General features: G+C 63.2%; 2 protein-coding genes across 2 annotated transcripts in view; one reads left to right on the top strand and one right to left on the bottom strand.

Annotated features, from left to right (window-relative positions):
* HIC1 (HIC ZBTB transcriptional repressor 1) overlaps window positions 1–3,410 on the top strand; it is a 20,742-nt gene extending 17,332 nt beyond the window's left edge. Inside the window, exon 2 of the mRNA XM_019545342.1 lies at window positions 4–3,410. Within this exon, the coding sequence (XP_019400887.1) occupies window positions 4–1,205 (1,202 nt within the window). The 3' untranslated portion in view covers window positions 1,206–3,410. The remainder of the gene's footprint in view (window positions 1–3) is intronic.
* A 578-nt stretch (window positions 3,411–3,988) lies between these two features.
* Window positions 3,989–14,096, bottom strand: part of LOC109317261 (telomerase-binding protein EST1A-like) — a 68,186-nt gene continuing 58,078 nt past the window's right edge. The window contains exons 7-10 of the mRNA XM_019545855.1: window positions 13,292–13,445; window positions 8,773–8,984; window positions 8,471–8,552; window positions 3,989–6,480 (exon numbers count right to left, since the gene is read on the bottom strand). Coding sequence (XP_019401400.1) covers window positions 6,350–6,480; window positions 8,471–8,552; window positions 8,773–8,984; window positions 13,292–13,445 — 579 coding nt within the window. The 3' untranslated portion in view covers window positions 3,989–6,349. The remainder of the gene's footprint in view (window positions 6,481–8,470; window positions 8,553–8,772; window positions 8,985–13,291; window positions 13,446–14,096) is intronic.

Below are 14,096 nucleotides of genomic sequence, written 5' to 3'. Positions count from 1 at the left end.
GCGCGCCCTCACTGCCGCCCCGGCACGACAGCCCCCCGGGCAGCGCTGCCCTCCTGGCTGCCCACGGCGCGGCCTACCAGGAGCCCTCGCCAGGCGGCGACCCCCCCGACCACTTCCGCGGCAGCCCGCCCAGCGCCGAGCCCCCTGGGCGGGCCGAGGGCCGGGAGCTGCTCTACCGCTGGATGAAGCACGAGCCTCTGAGCAGCTACCTGGATGAGTGCGAGGCCGACAAGGAGGCCGAGCGGGAGGACAAGGGCGAGGGCTCGCCGGCGCCTGCCCCGACCCGCTACGCCAGTGTGGAGAGCCACGACTTGGAGCCTGATCCCAGCACCAGCGAGGAGACGGGCAGCAGTGAAGGCCCCTCTCCCACCGACCCGCTGGACCGCTACTGTGGCCACCTGGCCTACGAGCCCGAGAGCCTGGGCGACAACCTGTATGTGTGCATCCCCTGTGGCAAGGGCTTCCCCAGCTCGGAGCAGCTCAATGCCCACGTGGAGGCCCACACCGAGGAGGAGCTGTACCACAAGGGAGGGGCCGAGCCGCCCGGGCCCTTCCTGGACAAGAGCAGCCCTGGCCTGGGCGACATCCTGCGGCCCTACCGCTGCGCCTCCTGTGACAAGGCCTACAAGGACCCGGCCACGCTGCGGCAGCACGAGAAGACCCACTGGCTGACGCGCCCCTACCCCTGCACCATCTGCGGCAAGAAATTCACGCAGCGCGGCACCATGACGCGCCACATGCGCAGCCACCTGGGCCTCAAGCCCTTCGCCTGCGATGCCTGCGGCATGCGCTTCACCCGCCAGTACCGCCTCACGGAGCACATGCGCATCCACTCGGGCGAGAAGCCCTACGAGTGCCAGGTGTGCGGCGGGAAGTTCGCGCAGCAACGCAACCTCATCAGCCACATGAAGATGCACACAGCCGGGCCCGACGGCAAGCCCAAGCTGGAGCTGCCCGACAGCCTCTATGCCATGGCCCGCCTGCCGCCCGACCAGCTGGGCCTTCAGCCGGACAAGGTGGCGGAGCTGCTCTCCCACACCCACTTCCTCAGCGACCCCAAGGCCATGGAGAGCCTCTATCCACTGGCCAAGTTTACGGCCGAGCACCTGGGGCTGAGCCAGGACAAGGCGGCTGAGGTGCTGGGCCAGGCCCCGCACCTTCACCTGGATGCTGCCCGGACCATAGATCGCTACTCGCCCACCTAGCGACTGCCGCCCCCGTGCCCCGTGCCCGCTGAGGCCGCGCTGTGGCCGGGCCTCTTCGTGCCACCGCCCCTCCCCAGATGGGTCCCCCCTCTGGGGCCTTTCAGGGGTGACGGCCATAGCGGGGGCTGCGATCGCCTGGCAGCCGGTTCCCAGGAGCCGGCCGGACCTACCTGATGGCGCTGGATGTGCAGAGCAGAGGTGGATGGTGGGAGCACCCCCCACCGGTCCGACCCCCTCTCCAGCGCGGTGGCTGCCCTGAGTGGGCCGGCGACTGGGCAGAAGCCTGCCACCTACCTCGGGAGCCCAGCGCCCATCTCCTGGAGCTCCTGCCCTGAGCCATGCCCCCTGCTGAGAACGAGCCCTGCTGTGCCCACTGCGTTCGTCCCCTCCGCCCTCCCCAGGGAGACCCCCGGGCAGCCGGGTCCCTGGGGGCTGCAGGGCAGGGCTTGCCCGGAGTTCCTGGGATTCTGCTGCTGCAGCTCCAGTTCCCCGTTTCTCTGCGAGGATGACCTCCCCCGGTCAGGGAGGGAGGGCCCTGCCCATGGCAGCAGTCGTCCGGCTCCTGGATTTCCACCCCCCTCCCGGGGGCATCAGGACTGGGACTCCCTGGGTCTGTGCTGGAAGCACTGCACCCCAGAGCCAGCAGACCCCAGCCTGACCTCACCTCCCCAGCTCCTCTGCCAGCAGCTGAGCCTGCGTGCTCTGCCTGGGAGCCAGAGGAGAGTGGGGTTAGCTATGTCCCCAGCCCCTCCCAGCACCCGTGGCCCCTCCAGGCCACTCACCAAAGATCCTCTGTCACCCTAGGGCTCACCTGGCCCCCCGGAAACCAAAGCACTCACCAGGGTGGGGGGAGCAGAGGCCCCATCGCTGCCTGCACTCAGGGACAACCCCTGGGCCCTGCTGACCCAGGCCGGGCCTGGCAGCCTCAGAACCCCTGTGGGGGCAATGCCCAAGTCACCTGCCCCGGAGGGAGCTTTTCTGCAGCCCCCGACCCTGCATCCGAGGCAGGGCCCGTCCCCAGACTGAGCCCCTGGGAGCCCCCAGCAGTTCTTCATGGCGGGGCACTTGGCCCACAGCGACTCGCTGCTGCTGGGGGCATGGGGGAGCTGGGCAAGGCAGGGAGCTCCTGCTTACAATCTCTTACTGGACTTCAAGGCGCTGGGCTCCCTTCTTCCCCATCCCTGGCTGGGCTGCCGAGAGCTGTGTCCAGCCATTGCCACCGGGCACGAGCTGTCCGTGTCCTGAGAGGTGGCAGGGGAACCCGTGCTGCGGGCTACGGTCAGTCGGACAGGGCCAGGCTTGCCCGGGCACTACTGGAAGGGTCCATCCCTGTGGAGGGCAGGAGCGGGGGGCACAGGGCATTGGGCTGAGCCTTCTCCACTCGCCAGCGGAGCTGCCTGGCCCGGGGCGTGACAAAGACAAAGCAATCTGGTTTGTCAGCTACTTCCATGCGGGAGGGACGAGCACTGGGCAGGAGAGGGCAGGCAGACGGTGCCTCTGCTCTCTGGCCAGCTGGGGCTGGCCACTCCAGGGGCAATGGCACGACGGGGGAGGGGGGCACGCAGCCAGCGCCCCCGTACAGCAGTGCAGCTGGCTGTCCCCCGGCTAAGCCACGCTGTCTTCGTGGCGGTAGCTCCCCTGTGCCCCGGGGAGAGTGGGCTGCAGCTGCCAGGGGCTCCCTGGCTTGGGCCTCACCTCGTGCCTTCCCGGCTCTGCCACCCCAGGGCTCCCGACCCCACCTTTGCCTAGCTGGGGGTGAATGTGAAGCTTCTTTCCTTCCCCGACGCTCTTTTCCCCTTTGCACGCGAGGCCCCGAGGCGGCTGCGCTGACCCCAGTCTGCAACCAACTGTGCCTTTGCTGAGCGGGCTGCCCCCCCAGCCCAGGCCCCAGCCCCAGGCGGCTCAGGGCGCGAACGCACGGGCGCCTGGTGTCTGGGCCTGGGGCTCCGGCTGGGGGTGCTGCTTCCAGGTTCTCCTGTTTGGCTGCACCAGGGACCAGGCCCGCCTGGTCCAGGAGTGACCGCAGGGCTGGGGGCAGCGTCGGACATTTTTGCCCCCATGTCTGCTGGCCAAGCAGCTGCCGGAGCCAAAGTGCAGGAGGGGTCTTGTGCCCCCCCCACCCCTTGTATATTGTCCTGGTTTGTACTGGGGCCTGTGCCCCCTTTTCTATATCCCAAAGCAGTGAGCAATAAAGACATTAACAGAGCAGGCCTCAGCTCCTTCTGTCGGTGGGATGGGCCTGGGGGAGGGAACAGAGGGGCTCCAGAGGCCTTGCAGAGGTCAGGGGTTGGCAAGACGGACCCCAGAGCTGGGCTTGTGGCTGCTCTTGCAGACCCAGGCTGGGAAAGGGCTGATGCTGTGGCTCTAATGCGACTGGCCAGACAAGGGCCCTGGGAGGGGGAGGTGGGGGGCAAAAGCTGCCATAGACGTGGCGGCTGCTTTCCAGCGCTGGCAGCGCATGGGGAAGGCGGCGCCTGCCGCCTTTCCCTCCCAGCCGGGAGGCCAGACTCACCAGGCGGCGGGAGAGGAATGGCCGCAGCTCCGTTTTGGCCCGGGCAGCAGGGCCCAGGCTGGCGCTGGAGCGGGTTGGACTGGGCGGCCCCAGCAGCTTTGTCTGGTCTCGTGCTCTGTAGGTGCTGTCCTGGCCCCAGTGAAGTCCCTGGGGACCCCTCAGTGTGGAGGATGGACGTGGACAGTTTCTTTGATCTCCTTCCCTTCCCCCCCCATAGACACAGGAGCTGGGACTGACCACGAGGGGACAAGGCGAGGCAGAGCACAGGGAGTGTTTGGTAGCAAAATTTATTAAAACCTCTAAACAAAACAGCACAAGACCTCACCAGCCCCTCCCCTCCCACCCCTGGGTCTGATGCTCTGCACGCAGCCGGCAGGCACAGGCACAGCTCACCCCTTACGAAGGAGCTGGACGCCGGCTGCCAGAGCCATTACCCACAGTTGGTGTCAGGGCACCCTTCCCAAGCTGCAAACACAAGGTCGGGGGAGCAGTAAATGCATGCCTGGTCCCTGTCTCCAGGGAAGAGTCCAGGCCCAGGGGCCAGCAGTGTCCGGAGGCAGCCCCTGCTCAGAGCTGGTCCTGCCCTGCCAAGCCTAGGGGGCTTTGGCTTTCTTTCTATGGTGCAGGCTGTTCCTTGACTCCTCTTGCAAGGCCATGCTGTACGGCTGGGGAGAAGGGATCCATGCTGCAGCTCTGGGTGTGCAGGTCTGTGCAGCTGTGTTGGGCCGGCATGTCCCAGGCAGAGCCCCCAGCAAGGTCCTTGTGGTGGAAGTCCAGCTGCCTGGCCTCCGTCTCCAGGGTCTGAGCTGGGCAGGATCCTGGCTGTGGTCCAGAATCGAGTGCCCTTTGATGCACCGGTGACGTGCGCTGCCTGCGCTCTCCCCAGCAGATGCCGCGGCCTCCAAGCAGCTGTCACTCAGGAGCCCAAAGCCAGAGGGCTCGTTGCCTGGCCACGGGGCCCCTCTCTGCCTGGACTCGCCAGCCCCTGGGGTGGGCTTGGGGACAGGAAGTCGGGTGAAGAGGCGGCCAGGACTCCTCCAAAGCAAGCGGCTGAGCAAGCAGAGCCCCTCCCACCCTGCCAGGGCACCTTAGTGCCACAGATCCAGGTCCCCTCCCGGGCCCCAGGCAACACGGGCAGATGAAGCAGACAAGCCCCTTGCCCTGGCTCCCCACTGCCCTCAGCAGCGCCCTGCTCAAGCCGGTTTAGCCCCAGCCCAGAGAGGCAAGAAGAGCTGCTTTCAGGCCTGCTGCTGCCTCTCCCAGAGGCCCCTGTGCTTGAGAGCAGAGAAGGGGAAGGACTGGGAGGGCAGCACAGGCCCCAGGGGTCCAGACTGGCTGCTTCCATAGTGCTAGGGTGTGCCAGGAGCTGGGCCAGGGCGTGCTACGTGACCACTGTGGAGGGCAGCCAGGGGCTGAAGCCCCTCACAATCTCTGTGCCTGCAGTGTGCTCCAGCTTGGAGGTGAACCACCTGCGGGGAAGCCCCTACCCCATGAGGGGGTCTGGGGTGCAGGACCCATGTGCTGGGAAACCTTCAGGGTGGCATTGGTGCCAGGCCTCCCACGCACAGCAACAAGGCCCCCTGAGCAGCAGCCACATCGCACACTGCTGGACAGTCTGTTAGCTGTCCCCTGCTGGACATAGGGATCTTCCCTAGGGAAAGAGAGCATCCCACATGGCCCGACCCCACCCTCGGGGTCCATGGAGCAGCAGCTAGTGACCCCACCATGATGCCCAGGACACTGCAGCCTAACGTCAGTTGGAGCCGACTGCCCGGAGGGGTGTAAGAGGGATCTGGGACAGGGAGCAGCAGTGTGTCTGGCATGGGGAGGGGCAGGAACAGCTGCAGGGTGATGGTGCCTCAGTGATGATGCTGCCTGACAGACTGGGGGCACAGGGCCCTAACGCCCCGGTGCTCCAGGGCTCGCGGGGGCAAGGGCATCTCCCGAGGGAGAGAGAAGCTCCATGCTCATCAGCTCCAGGCAGACTCCGCTGCCAGGAAGAAGGGCAGCCTATGGGCTGGCCCAGGCCCAGGCCCAGGCCTAACCCTGTCCTGCCCCAGGGTGCGACTGGGACCCAAAGGAAAGGGCAGCACTGCGAGGAAGCAGAAGCACCAAGGGGATGAGATGGCGATGATGGCAGCAGGGGAGAGTCTGACCCCACAGACCAGGGTCTTCTTTAGCATGGGCAGCCCCAGCCTGTCCACAGGGTCCTGCTCTTTGGGAGGGGCTCGGACAAGAGGTCACTCTTGCCCCTGCGCCCCACACACAGGGTAAGCACCAGGGGGACACAGGCCCCTGCTGTGAACTCGCTGCCCTCAAGGAAAACATCAGAAGCCAGAGGCTGCGAGACTGACCCCGGAGCTCGCCCCAAAGTCTTCTGGGACACAGCGCCTACTTGCTTGGCTTCACTTGAGCCTCAGTGCTCCAGCCTCTGTACGAACCATCGGCAGCAACGACCTTCCCAGCACGCCTGCCCCACGGCAGCACGGCCATCCCAGGGTGTGAAGACGTGGCATTTATTGTTCACGGGTGGGCGGGTGGCAGGTGACGTGTCGCAAAGCCTGCCTCAAACGCCGCGGTCCCATGGGCCACGCACTGCGGTACTCACTCGGCCTCTCCTGCCCGCATGCGCTCAACCCTCCTGGGCCCACTTCAGGAAGGTGGGAATGTCCCGCACGGGCACGTTCCGGGTCAGCGCCTTGACCCGCAGGTTCCGGTCGTCCGTCAGCAGCACCACCTCTCTCAGCAGGCGGATTGGGTCATCTGGAATGGAGATGGGAGGTTTGAGGGGTCAGGGCTGAGGTGCCAGTGCCCGCGGCAGAGTGGAGAGAGGGAGCCAGGCTTGCTGGCACAGCTCCCAGCCAAAGCGCTGTCACCTGCCCTCTGCTCCACAGCACTGGGGCCCCCTCCCGTGCAGCCTCCCAGGCCCCTGTGCTGGTCATCTCCCCATGCCACTGTGGGCATGTGCTGGACCCAGGGATTGTGCTGCTGGAGCCCTGAAAGGGCTCTGGGCTTTGCTGAGTACATGTACACAACATGGGCTCATTCCTGCCCAGGGCAGGGGTCGGACTCGACGATCTAATAGGTCCCTTCTGCCCCTAACGTCTGTGACACACGGACACTCCCTCTTGCCCAGCCAAGGCTGCCTCCTGAGGCTCTTGCTCATGAGAAGCCCCCCAGGTCAGCTCCACTGGAGCCTCAGGGCTTCCGCATGAAGCTCCTTCCAGTCAGACTGGGAGAAGCCCTCAGCCAGGCCAGGCTGGGGAGGGGCCCTTGCACACCAGACCTGTCCAGCTGTGTGTCCCCTGCCCTGCCCTGGCCCAGAGGCACCTTTGTGAGGGGCCCTGGTCACCAGCCAAGAGGGGAGGCATGTAGGGCAGGCGCAGGAGGTGCCTCAGGGGCCAGGACGCAGTTTTGACTTGAGCTCTCTCAGGACGTGGCTGCTTTGCTCCCTGCGCTCTCACGGTGAGATCCAAACCCTGCCCTGAATTTAAGTGGTTTTGGACAGGCCACGACCGCTGGCTTGGCGGACTCAGCTCAGACAGACAGAACAAGCTGCACCCGAGGAACAGCCCGCATGCCCCTGCCCCTGGAGGAGCCACCCTGCACCCTGGGGCGGGAGCAAGGGCTCCATGTGCAGAGTGGGGGAAGCATATGGGGCACGTGTAAGCAGCTGGGCCCTGTGACCAGAGCTGTTCCTATGAGCACAGGAAACACAGCGCCTCCGTGCCAGGACTTGGATGGAAAAAACAGAGGCCATGGGAGCTTAACATGGGCCAGGGATCTGCTGCGCTGGTGGGGGGGAGGGGAAGGGAGGGGACGACTGTGGGGAGCGTGGCCAGGATCTGCTGAGCTGGGGGGGAAGTAGGGAGAGGGCGGCTGGGATCTGCTGAGCTGGAAAGGCGGGCTGTGGGGAGCGCAGCCGGGATCTGCTGGGCTGGGAGGGCCGGGCCATGGGCCAGGCCCTGCTGGGAGCCGGCTTGGAGGTTCTGTGTGGACACTCTCCGAGACGCGTAATGATAAACATCCTCTGCTGAGCTCGGTGACGCGGCAGCTTGTTACAAACCAGAGGCCGTCAGCCTGTCAGGCCCATCCGCCATAATCCGCGACTCCAGAGCTCGGCCCCGTCCGCACATAAACACTGGTGACGGCCGTTCTGCGTCTCTGACAAGTTAAGCTACTAAGAATTTGTGCTAACAAACGGGGCTTGATGCAATCCCAGCCCAGCAGCCCCTGGAAACTGCTCATGGAGGGTCTGGTCACTGCAAGCCTCTCGCTGGGGGGGCATTGCCCGCCCTGGTGAGTAGGGGCAGACAGCCCTGCCCTCCTTCCCATCACCTCCATTGTGACTAGACGCTCACTCAAGCACTGACTCTACTTGATCTGTGGTGCACTTGGTGCTGTACTGCCAGAACAAGGCGCTCTGTCCAGCTTCTGGTGCAAGCAGATAGCTAGAGATGACAGCTGGGCACAGGGCAGACACGGCTAAAGGAAGGCCCAGGCCAGGCAGATGACAAGCAATGGTCTCCCTGCATCAGCCGCTGGCCTGTTACCAAGGGTTCGGCAGGCACTGCAGCAGACGAGTACTCTAAGGAGGGGGCTGAGGTGCTTTGTGGGTGTATGCCCGGGGGTAAGGTGCAGCACAGGGGAAGCAGGGAGGGGCATGGCTGAAGGTTGACTGGGCAGGTGACAGACCATGAAGGGCCCTGAAAGCAAAGACCAGCATGACAGAGGGGGAGCCTGAACCCAGTACCTTTGTTAGCTGGCATGAAGTCCTTGGCCTTGTCATTGCAGTAATGGAGGCAGCAGGACAGGATCAGGTCATCGTTGTTGCCCTGGGAGGAAGGACGATATTCCCACGTCAGGATGCAGAGCTGCAGCGCCCCTTCCATGCTTGCCCCATGCCCCGGGCTACCAGAGCCACCCCCTCGTACTCAGTGGGGACCAAGGCCATGTCACCGGGGAGCCCTTCCCACTCAGCCCGAGCACAGCTGTGCTGGGGGGCTCTGGCTCCGTCCCAGATGCATGCTCTGGGGCCGGCCCAGGGCCTCTTACCTGCTGGCCAGTGGTGTCTTCACTGCGGAAGGAGATGGACTCGAGCTCATTGCCACGGCTGGTAAGGGCCCTCATGCAGCTGTCGCGGCTCTCAAAGCGCCCCTCCAGGAACTCGATGGACTTCCTGGCTCGCTCCTGCAGCTGGCGGGCGTAGCCCCCAGCACGGTGCTCCGTCTCCGAGCCCTTGGCTAGGCCGTCCAGCTCGTTGATCACTGTCACACACAGAGGGCACAGGGCAGTCAGCACAAGACAGGGGAGCTGCCTGCCGCTCGCAGTGGGGGCCCTGCGGCTGAGGCCTCAGGTGAGGAGCAAGCCTGTGTCGGCATGTGGGAAGAGGAGGAGAGTGGTGCTGCCCCCACCCCACCCAGAGCCTGCCTGGCCAGGCCAGGCCATGAGCAATCCAGTGCCTCACTGTGATGCACATACAGAACCTAGCACAGCAGGACTCTGCCCTCTGCGAGGTCCTAAGGTGCTACCACGGTGCACACAGTAATGAGATATCACAGAGTCAGAGAGAAGGGCTGCAAGGGACCTCCAACCCGCTGCCTGAGGCAGGGTCAGCTCTGTGCAGACCATCCTAGACAGGCGATAATCTAAACTCTACCTAAGACCATGGTCAACTCTGACACTACATGGACAGCACCCGAACCTGCCACAGGGAAAGCAGGGAGAGCACAGGAGCCAGCGTCCTGCTTCTATAAAAGGTTAAGATACACTCAAGAGATCCTAAGTAGAGGCCATGCCCCACACCAAAAAGGAGGGCAAAACCCGACAGCCTGTACCCATCTGGCCATGGGTTCAAATTCCTTCTTGACCCTAAATATAGAGATCGGTCAGACCCTGAGTGGAGGAACACGACCCTCTAGCCAGAGACCTCTGGCTTTGGTCCCAGCAGAAGCACTGGCGCAGCCCCATCAAAACCCCAGCCTGGGCTATAGCAACCAGTGCCTCTGAATGAGACTAAAAAACACCTTGCCACGTCGCTGCGAGGGGGGGGCAACCAGCAACGCCCAGAAGCCTGGGAAATTCCCATGGCAGAACACAGGCCTGGCTATGCCTAGGTCATCCCTGACCAGTGCCTGTTCAGCCTCTTCTTGAGCACCTCCAGAGATGACGAGTCCACAGCTTCCCTGGCATCTCTCCCACAGCCTCACCATTCTAACAGTGAAGCAGCTTTCCCCGATATCCAGTTTAAACCTCCTCTGCCACAACTTCTAGCCTATGGTCCACGCCCTCTATGTAGCAAGAGAGAAAAGGTGCTTTCCCTCTTCTTTATAGTGCCCTTCAGGTATTTGAAGACTGCTACATATCCCCTCTTAAATGCTTTTTCCAGAATTACAAGCTTCTTGCTTCAGCTAGAACTCACCAAGCTGCCCCATTCCTACCCTGCCCCAGGCCTTGGTTGTGGGTGAGAGAAAGCGCCAGACTTTGGTGAGGGGCTGCAATGTCTCTTGGACTGGGCAGGCTGGGCCATCTAGCCCCATCTCCTAGTCCCAGTCTCCAAGGGCTGATTCCCGACCCCGCAGGATGACTGACCGCTATAGCTATCCAACAAGCTTCTGCGCAGCAGCCTGCAGCTCTCCCAAGGCTACTGCCGCCACTGCAGCTACTGATCCTAGCCTCCGACTTGCTGAGGCTTGAGAGAAGCCCGTCCTTGCGCACTGCTCTCCAGGAAGGCCTGGCACATGAAGCGAGGTCTGCAGCAGGACTGGCTGGGGCAGAGAGGAGCAGCAACACGCACCCTCTGCACAGCTCTCCTTACTGAGGCAGGCTGCTCAATGCTCTCCCTGCCCTGCACCTCGCCGCGGCCGGGACAGCACGCTCCTCTCAGGCCCAAAGACAGGCCTGGCCCAGGATCAGGCTGACTCCCAGGCCTGCTTTCTGCACTGCTAGACTGGGGATTTGCTGCTCCCAAAAGTTGGGCTGGGGCCACCACCACCTGCATGTGACACCCAGCAGAGTCCCACAGAGCACCTGTCCGTCCTCAAGGCACTTCCTGATGCCATGAGGAGCAAGTGTGAGTGAGGTCTCTGTACAAAACTGCTCACATGCATGTGCAACAGCCCACTTACACATGTGTGCCAGTGCGCCTGGGGCCTGTGTGAGAGTGAGTCCCTGTGCACAGCATGTGTTTGAGCTGTGGCTTGATTTCTGGAGATTCTTTCCAAGCTCCAAGCCAAGCCCTGAGTTCAAGTGGGAAATATGCATTCCTCAGGGGCTTGGGGAGAGAGCTCGGGGTCTGAGGCCTCTCCCCGGTGCTGTGAATCACTGAGCAGGGAGCCCGTGTGACCATTCAGTTCTGTGGCAAGCCTGGCACTGGCAGCCTGGGTACGTGAGCGAAGCTGCATGGAGCTGCTCTGCTCCTCTGGCTCCGGCCCCAGCGCCCCGGTGCTGCCATGTGCATACAATGCAGGGCTGCGATTCGGGGGGAGCGCTGCTAAGATGGAACATCAAACAGGAAAAGCTGGTATTCCCTCCCGAAATCAGCCTTCCTGCTTCCAAACCAAACAGGCTTCAAAGGGGAGGCTTGTTTGTGCTTCTGCACTAGGCCTGGCTTCTCCATGGCAGGGTCAGGCCCAAGGAGCGTGGAGCAGGTTAAAGAGCAAGAGAAAGAAACCGAAGGGAAAGCTGCACACTTAACCCCTTGCTGCCCCTCCGGAAGCGGCACACAGGAGGGGAGCCCTGGGCACCGGGCAGGGGGTCCGTGGGGGATGCTCCCTGCCCAGCCCTGACGCTCGCAATGAGTGTGCAGGGGCACAGAGTTCTGCTGCGGCTTCTGTGCTCTGGACTGAGGAGGGGAGGGCCCCCCCCGCGTGCTCTGGGCTTAGACTGGCTGCTGGTCTTGTGGCTTTGCTCAGCCTGAGTCAGGGCAGCACTGGCCAATCGCAGCCTCGTGGAGCTGGGAGCCGGTGCAGGGGGTCAGTGGCTCCTCTCATGGGGTGGGTGACACAGCATGGGTGAGCGAGCGTCCACTGAACTGCACCAGAGTAGCCAGGAAGCCAGGCTGCCCTGCAGGGTGCATGCCAAAATTCCCGGGGGATGTGAATTGGGAGCTCACATCCCCCCGAGCTCAGCAACCTCCACTGGGCTGACAGCCCCTCCCTGGTGTTCCCAAGGTGGAGAGGCCAAGCTGAAGCATCTACAGGGTTCCCAATCCAGGCAAGGGCCCCCCTTGCCACTCTTCTGGGTCTCCCCAGCCAGCAACCCTTGTCTGATTACTGAGTATGTGTGCCACCCCACCAGGGAGGAGCAGCACAGGCAGGAGGGCACCGCAGCTTCAAGATAGCGCAAAGCTCTGCAGCACCTCCTGGGGACAGCAGTTGCTGACTCTGACTCCCCTCCTGCCCTGTGCCCCAGCCTCCCAGGGACTTGGCCTGCTGAGCATGACCAGGGGAGAAGCCTGCCCTGCAGGGCCAATGGCACAGGGGTCAGGCTAGGCCCCTCCTGGCAGCCCATTTCCAAGCACACTACACTAACAGTTCTCATGCTTGTCTCTGCCATGACTTGGTGTCAAACAGTCCCACCCCCAGAGCATGTGCCCACACAGCAGCGCAGGGAACAACACCTGCTGCTCACACACCAGAAGAGCTGGGGCTCTAAGGGCCATGAAGGCAGCAGCACAGGCAGCCCACTCTGTGCTCTGGACCTGAGGCACCTCCCCTGCTCCTGCTCCAGGATACCTCCTTTGTGTCTGAAAGGATAACTTTGGCTGCAGGCTGGCGCTGGGGGTTCAGTCCCTTTGGGCTCCAGCTACCTAGTCCCAGTGTGACACCAGCCAGGGGAACGTTACCTCGAACTCAGTGCGTGGTTTGATGATCAGAGCAAAGGCATCTCAGCAAATCCTCCCGCCACCCGGGAGACCACCCAGCAGCAAGGCTGTTATCTGCCAGGGCGAGTGTTTACCAATAACGGGAACCAGCTTGCTGCTTTGCTGCGAGCTTTATAAGGATAAAATAAAGGGCTGGGCCAGTGTAGTATCAGGCGCTGGGACGCAGGCTGGCCATCGCTCCGTGTCTAAGCCCTGGCTCAGCAGGGATAAGCTCCCTGCTTCGACTGTTTAACAATTCCCCCACCCTGCTCCCTCCCAAATTCCCTCTAAATCCTGCTTAACACCCGCTTGCCTCCCACACCCGATGCCCCTGGCACCCCACATGCATCAAAGAGAGGGGAACAAGAGCACGTGGTGGGTGGGGACCAGGCAGTAAGGGAGATGAGTGACATGGACCAGAGGATGCCTGCGTGAGACCCACTGCAGGGCAGCACTGGGGGAAAGGGCAGGTACCCCTAGAGGAGGGTCCCGGGGCCAGGAGGGCCCCCAGCACAAGCATCAGCACGGAGATGAGTTCATCTCCAAAGTGACTGCTGGTGGGCCAGCAGCCTGGCCTGAAGCTAGCCATGACAACCAGTGACAGCGGGGTCTGGATGGGCCCAGGCTGTGCCACAGCAGGATGTATCCACAGCTGATCAGTGAGGCTCCTGTGGGAGCGGGATCAGGGAGAATGCGCCTGGCCTGACTCACCGATCAGGGGCACCACCAGGATGAACTTCCTGCACTCCAGCAGCCGCGCCAGGCTGCTCAGATGGTCAATGAACCCATTGGTGTCTGGCACCAGGAAGATGGGCCGGATCTCCAGCTCCATCTGCCTCATCTGACTCTGATCCTTCAGCACAGCCTGCAAGAGCCCAGAGAGAAGAGGAGAGAGTTAGGAAAGAGTTGGGCCAGGCCCAGGGAACCCCTGACCAGAGCAGCCGGGAGACCCTGAGGGGAACTCACATCAAGTGGGACTCCGGGCCAGAAGCTGTTTGACCCTCCAGCACCCCCCACGGCACTGCAGGCATCAGGCATGCAGCTGCCACCCCAGCAGGGTGCAAAGAACACCCTCGTGCAGAGGCATACCGAGCACTGGGCAGCATCTGGGATACGGCCCTGCATCCTGGCATGCCAGTGTCCATACTAGTGGGGCTATGTGGCTGCAGCAGAGTTGTAGCAGGACTGCTGGTCTAGGGAAAGTGCACAAGCAGCTAGGATAGGCAGGACCTTTGTGCCAGGGAAGCGGTGCCACGGGACAGCTCTGATAGCTGACACCACTAGGCAGCTGCTGCTGTTACCCCTGCCTGCACATGTGGGCATGAGAGCACAGGGCTGCTGCTCCCACAGACACCCATGAGGAAGTGCCTGGCTCTGCCAAGCTCCGATGACTGAGGGCCCCTCTGACTGGGCAGCAAGCTGCTAGCAGCAGCCCCACTTGCCCTCACAAATGGCAAAGAGGCTCAGTGACACAGCTCTCACTCCCGGCCCAGGCCTGGGCCCAGGCCCCACGTCC

The sequence above is a fragment of the Crocodylus porosus genome, unplaced genomic scaffold (assembly GCF_001723895.1).
Source record: "Crocodylus porosus isolate Cpor-Errol unplaced genomic scaffold, CroPor_comp1, whole genome shotgun sequence".
In the NCBI taxonomy this organism is placed as follows: Eukaryota; Metazoa; Chordata; order Crocodylia; family Crocodylidae; genus Crocodylus; species Crocodylus porosus.
This window is presented reverse-complemented; position numbering and strand designations above follow the sequence as displayed.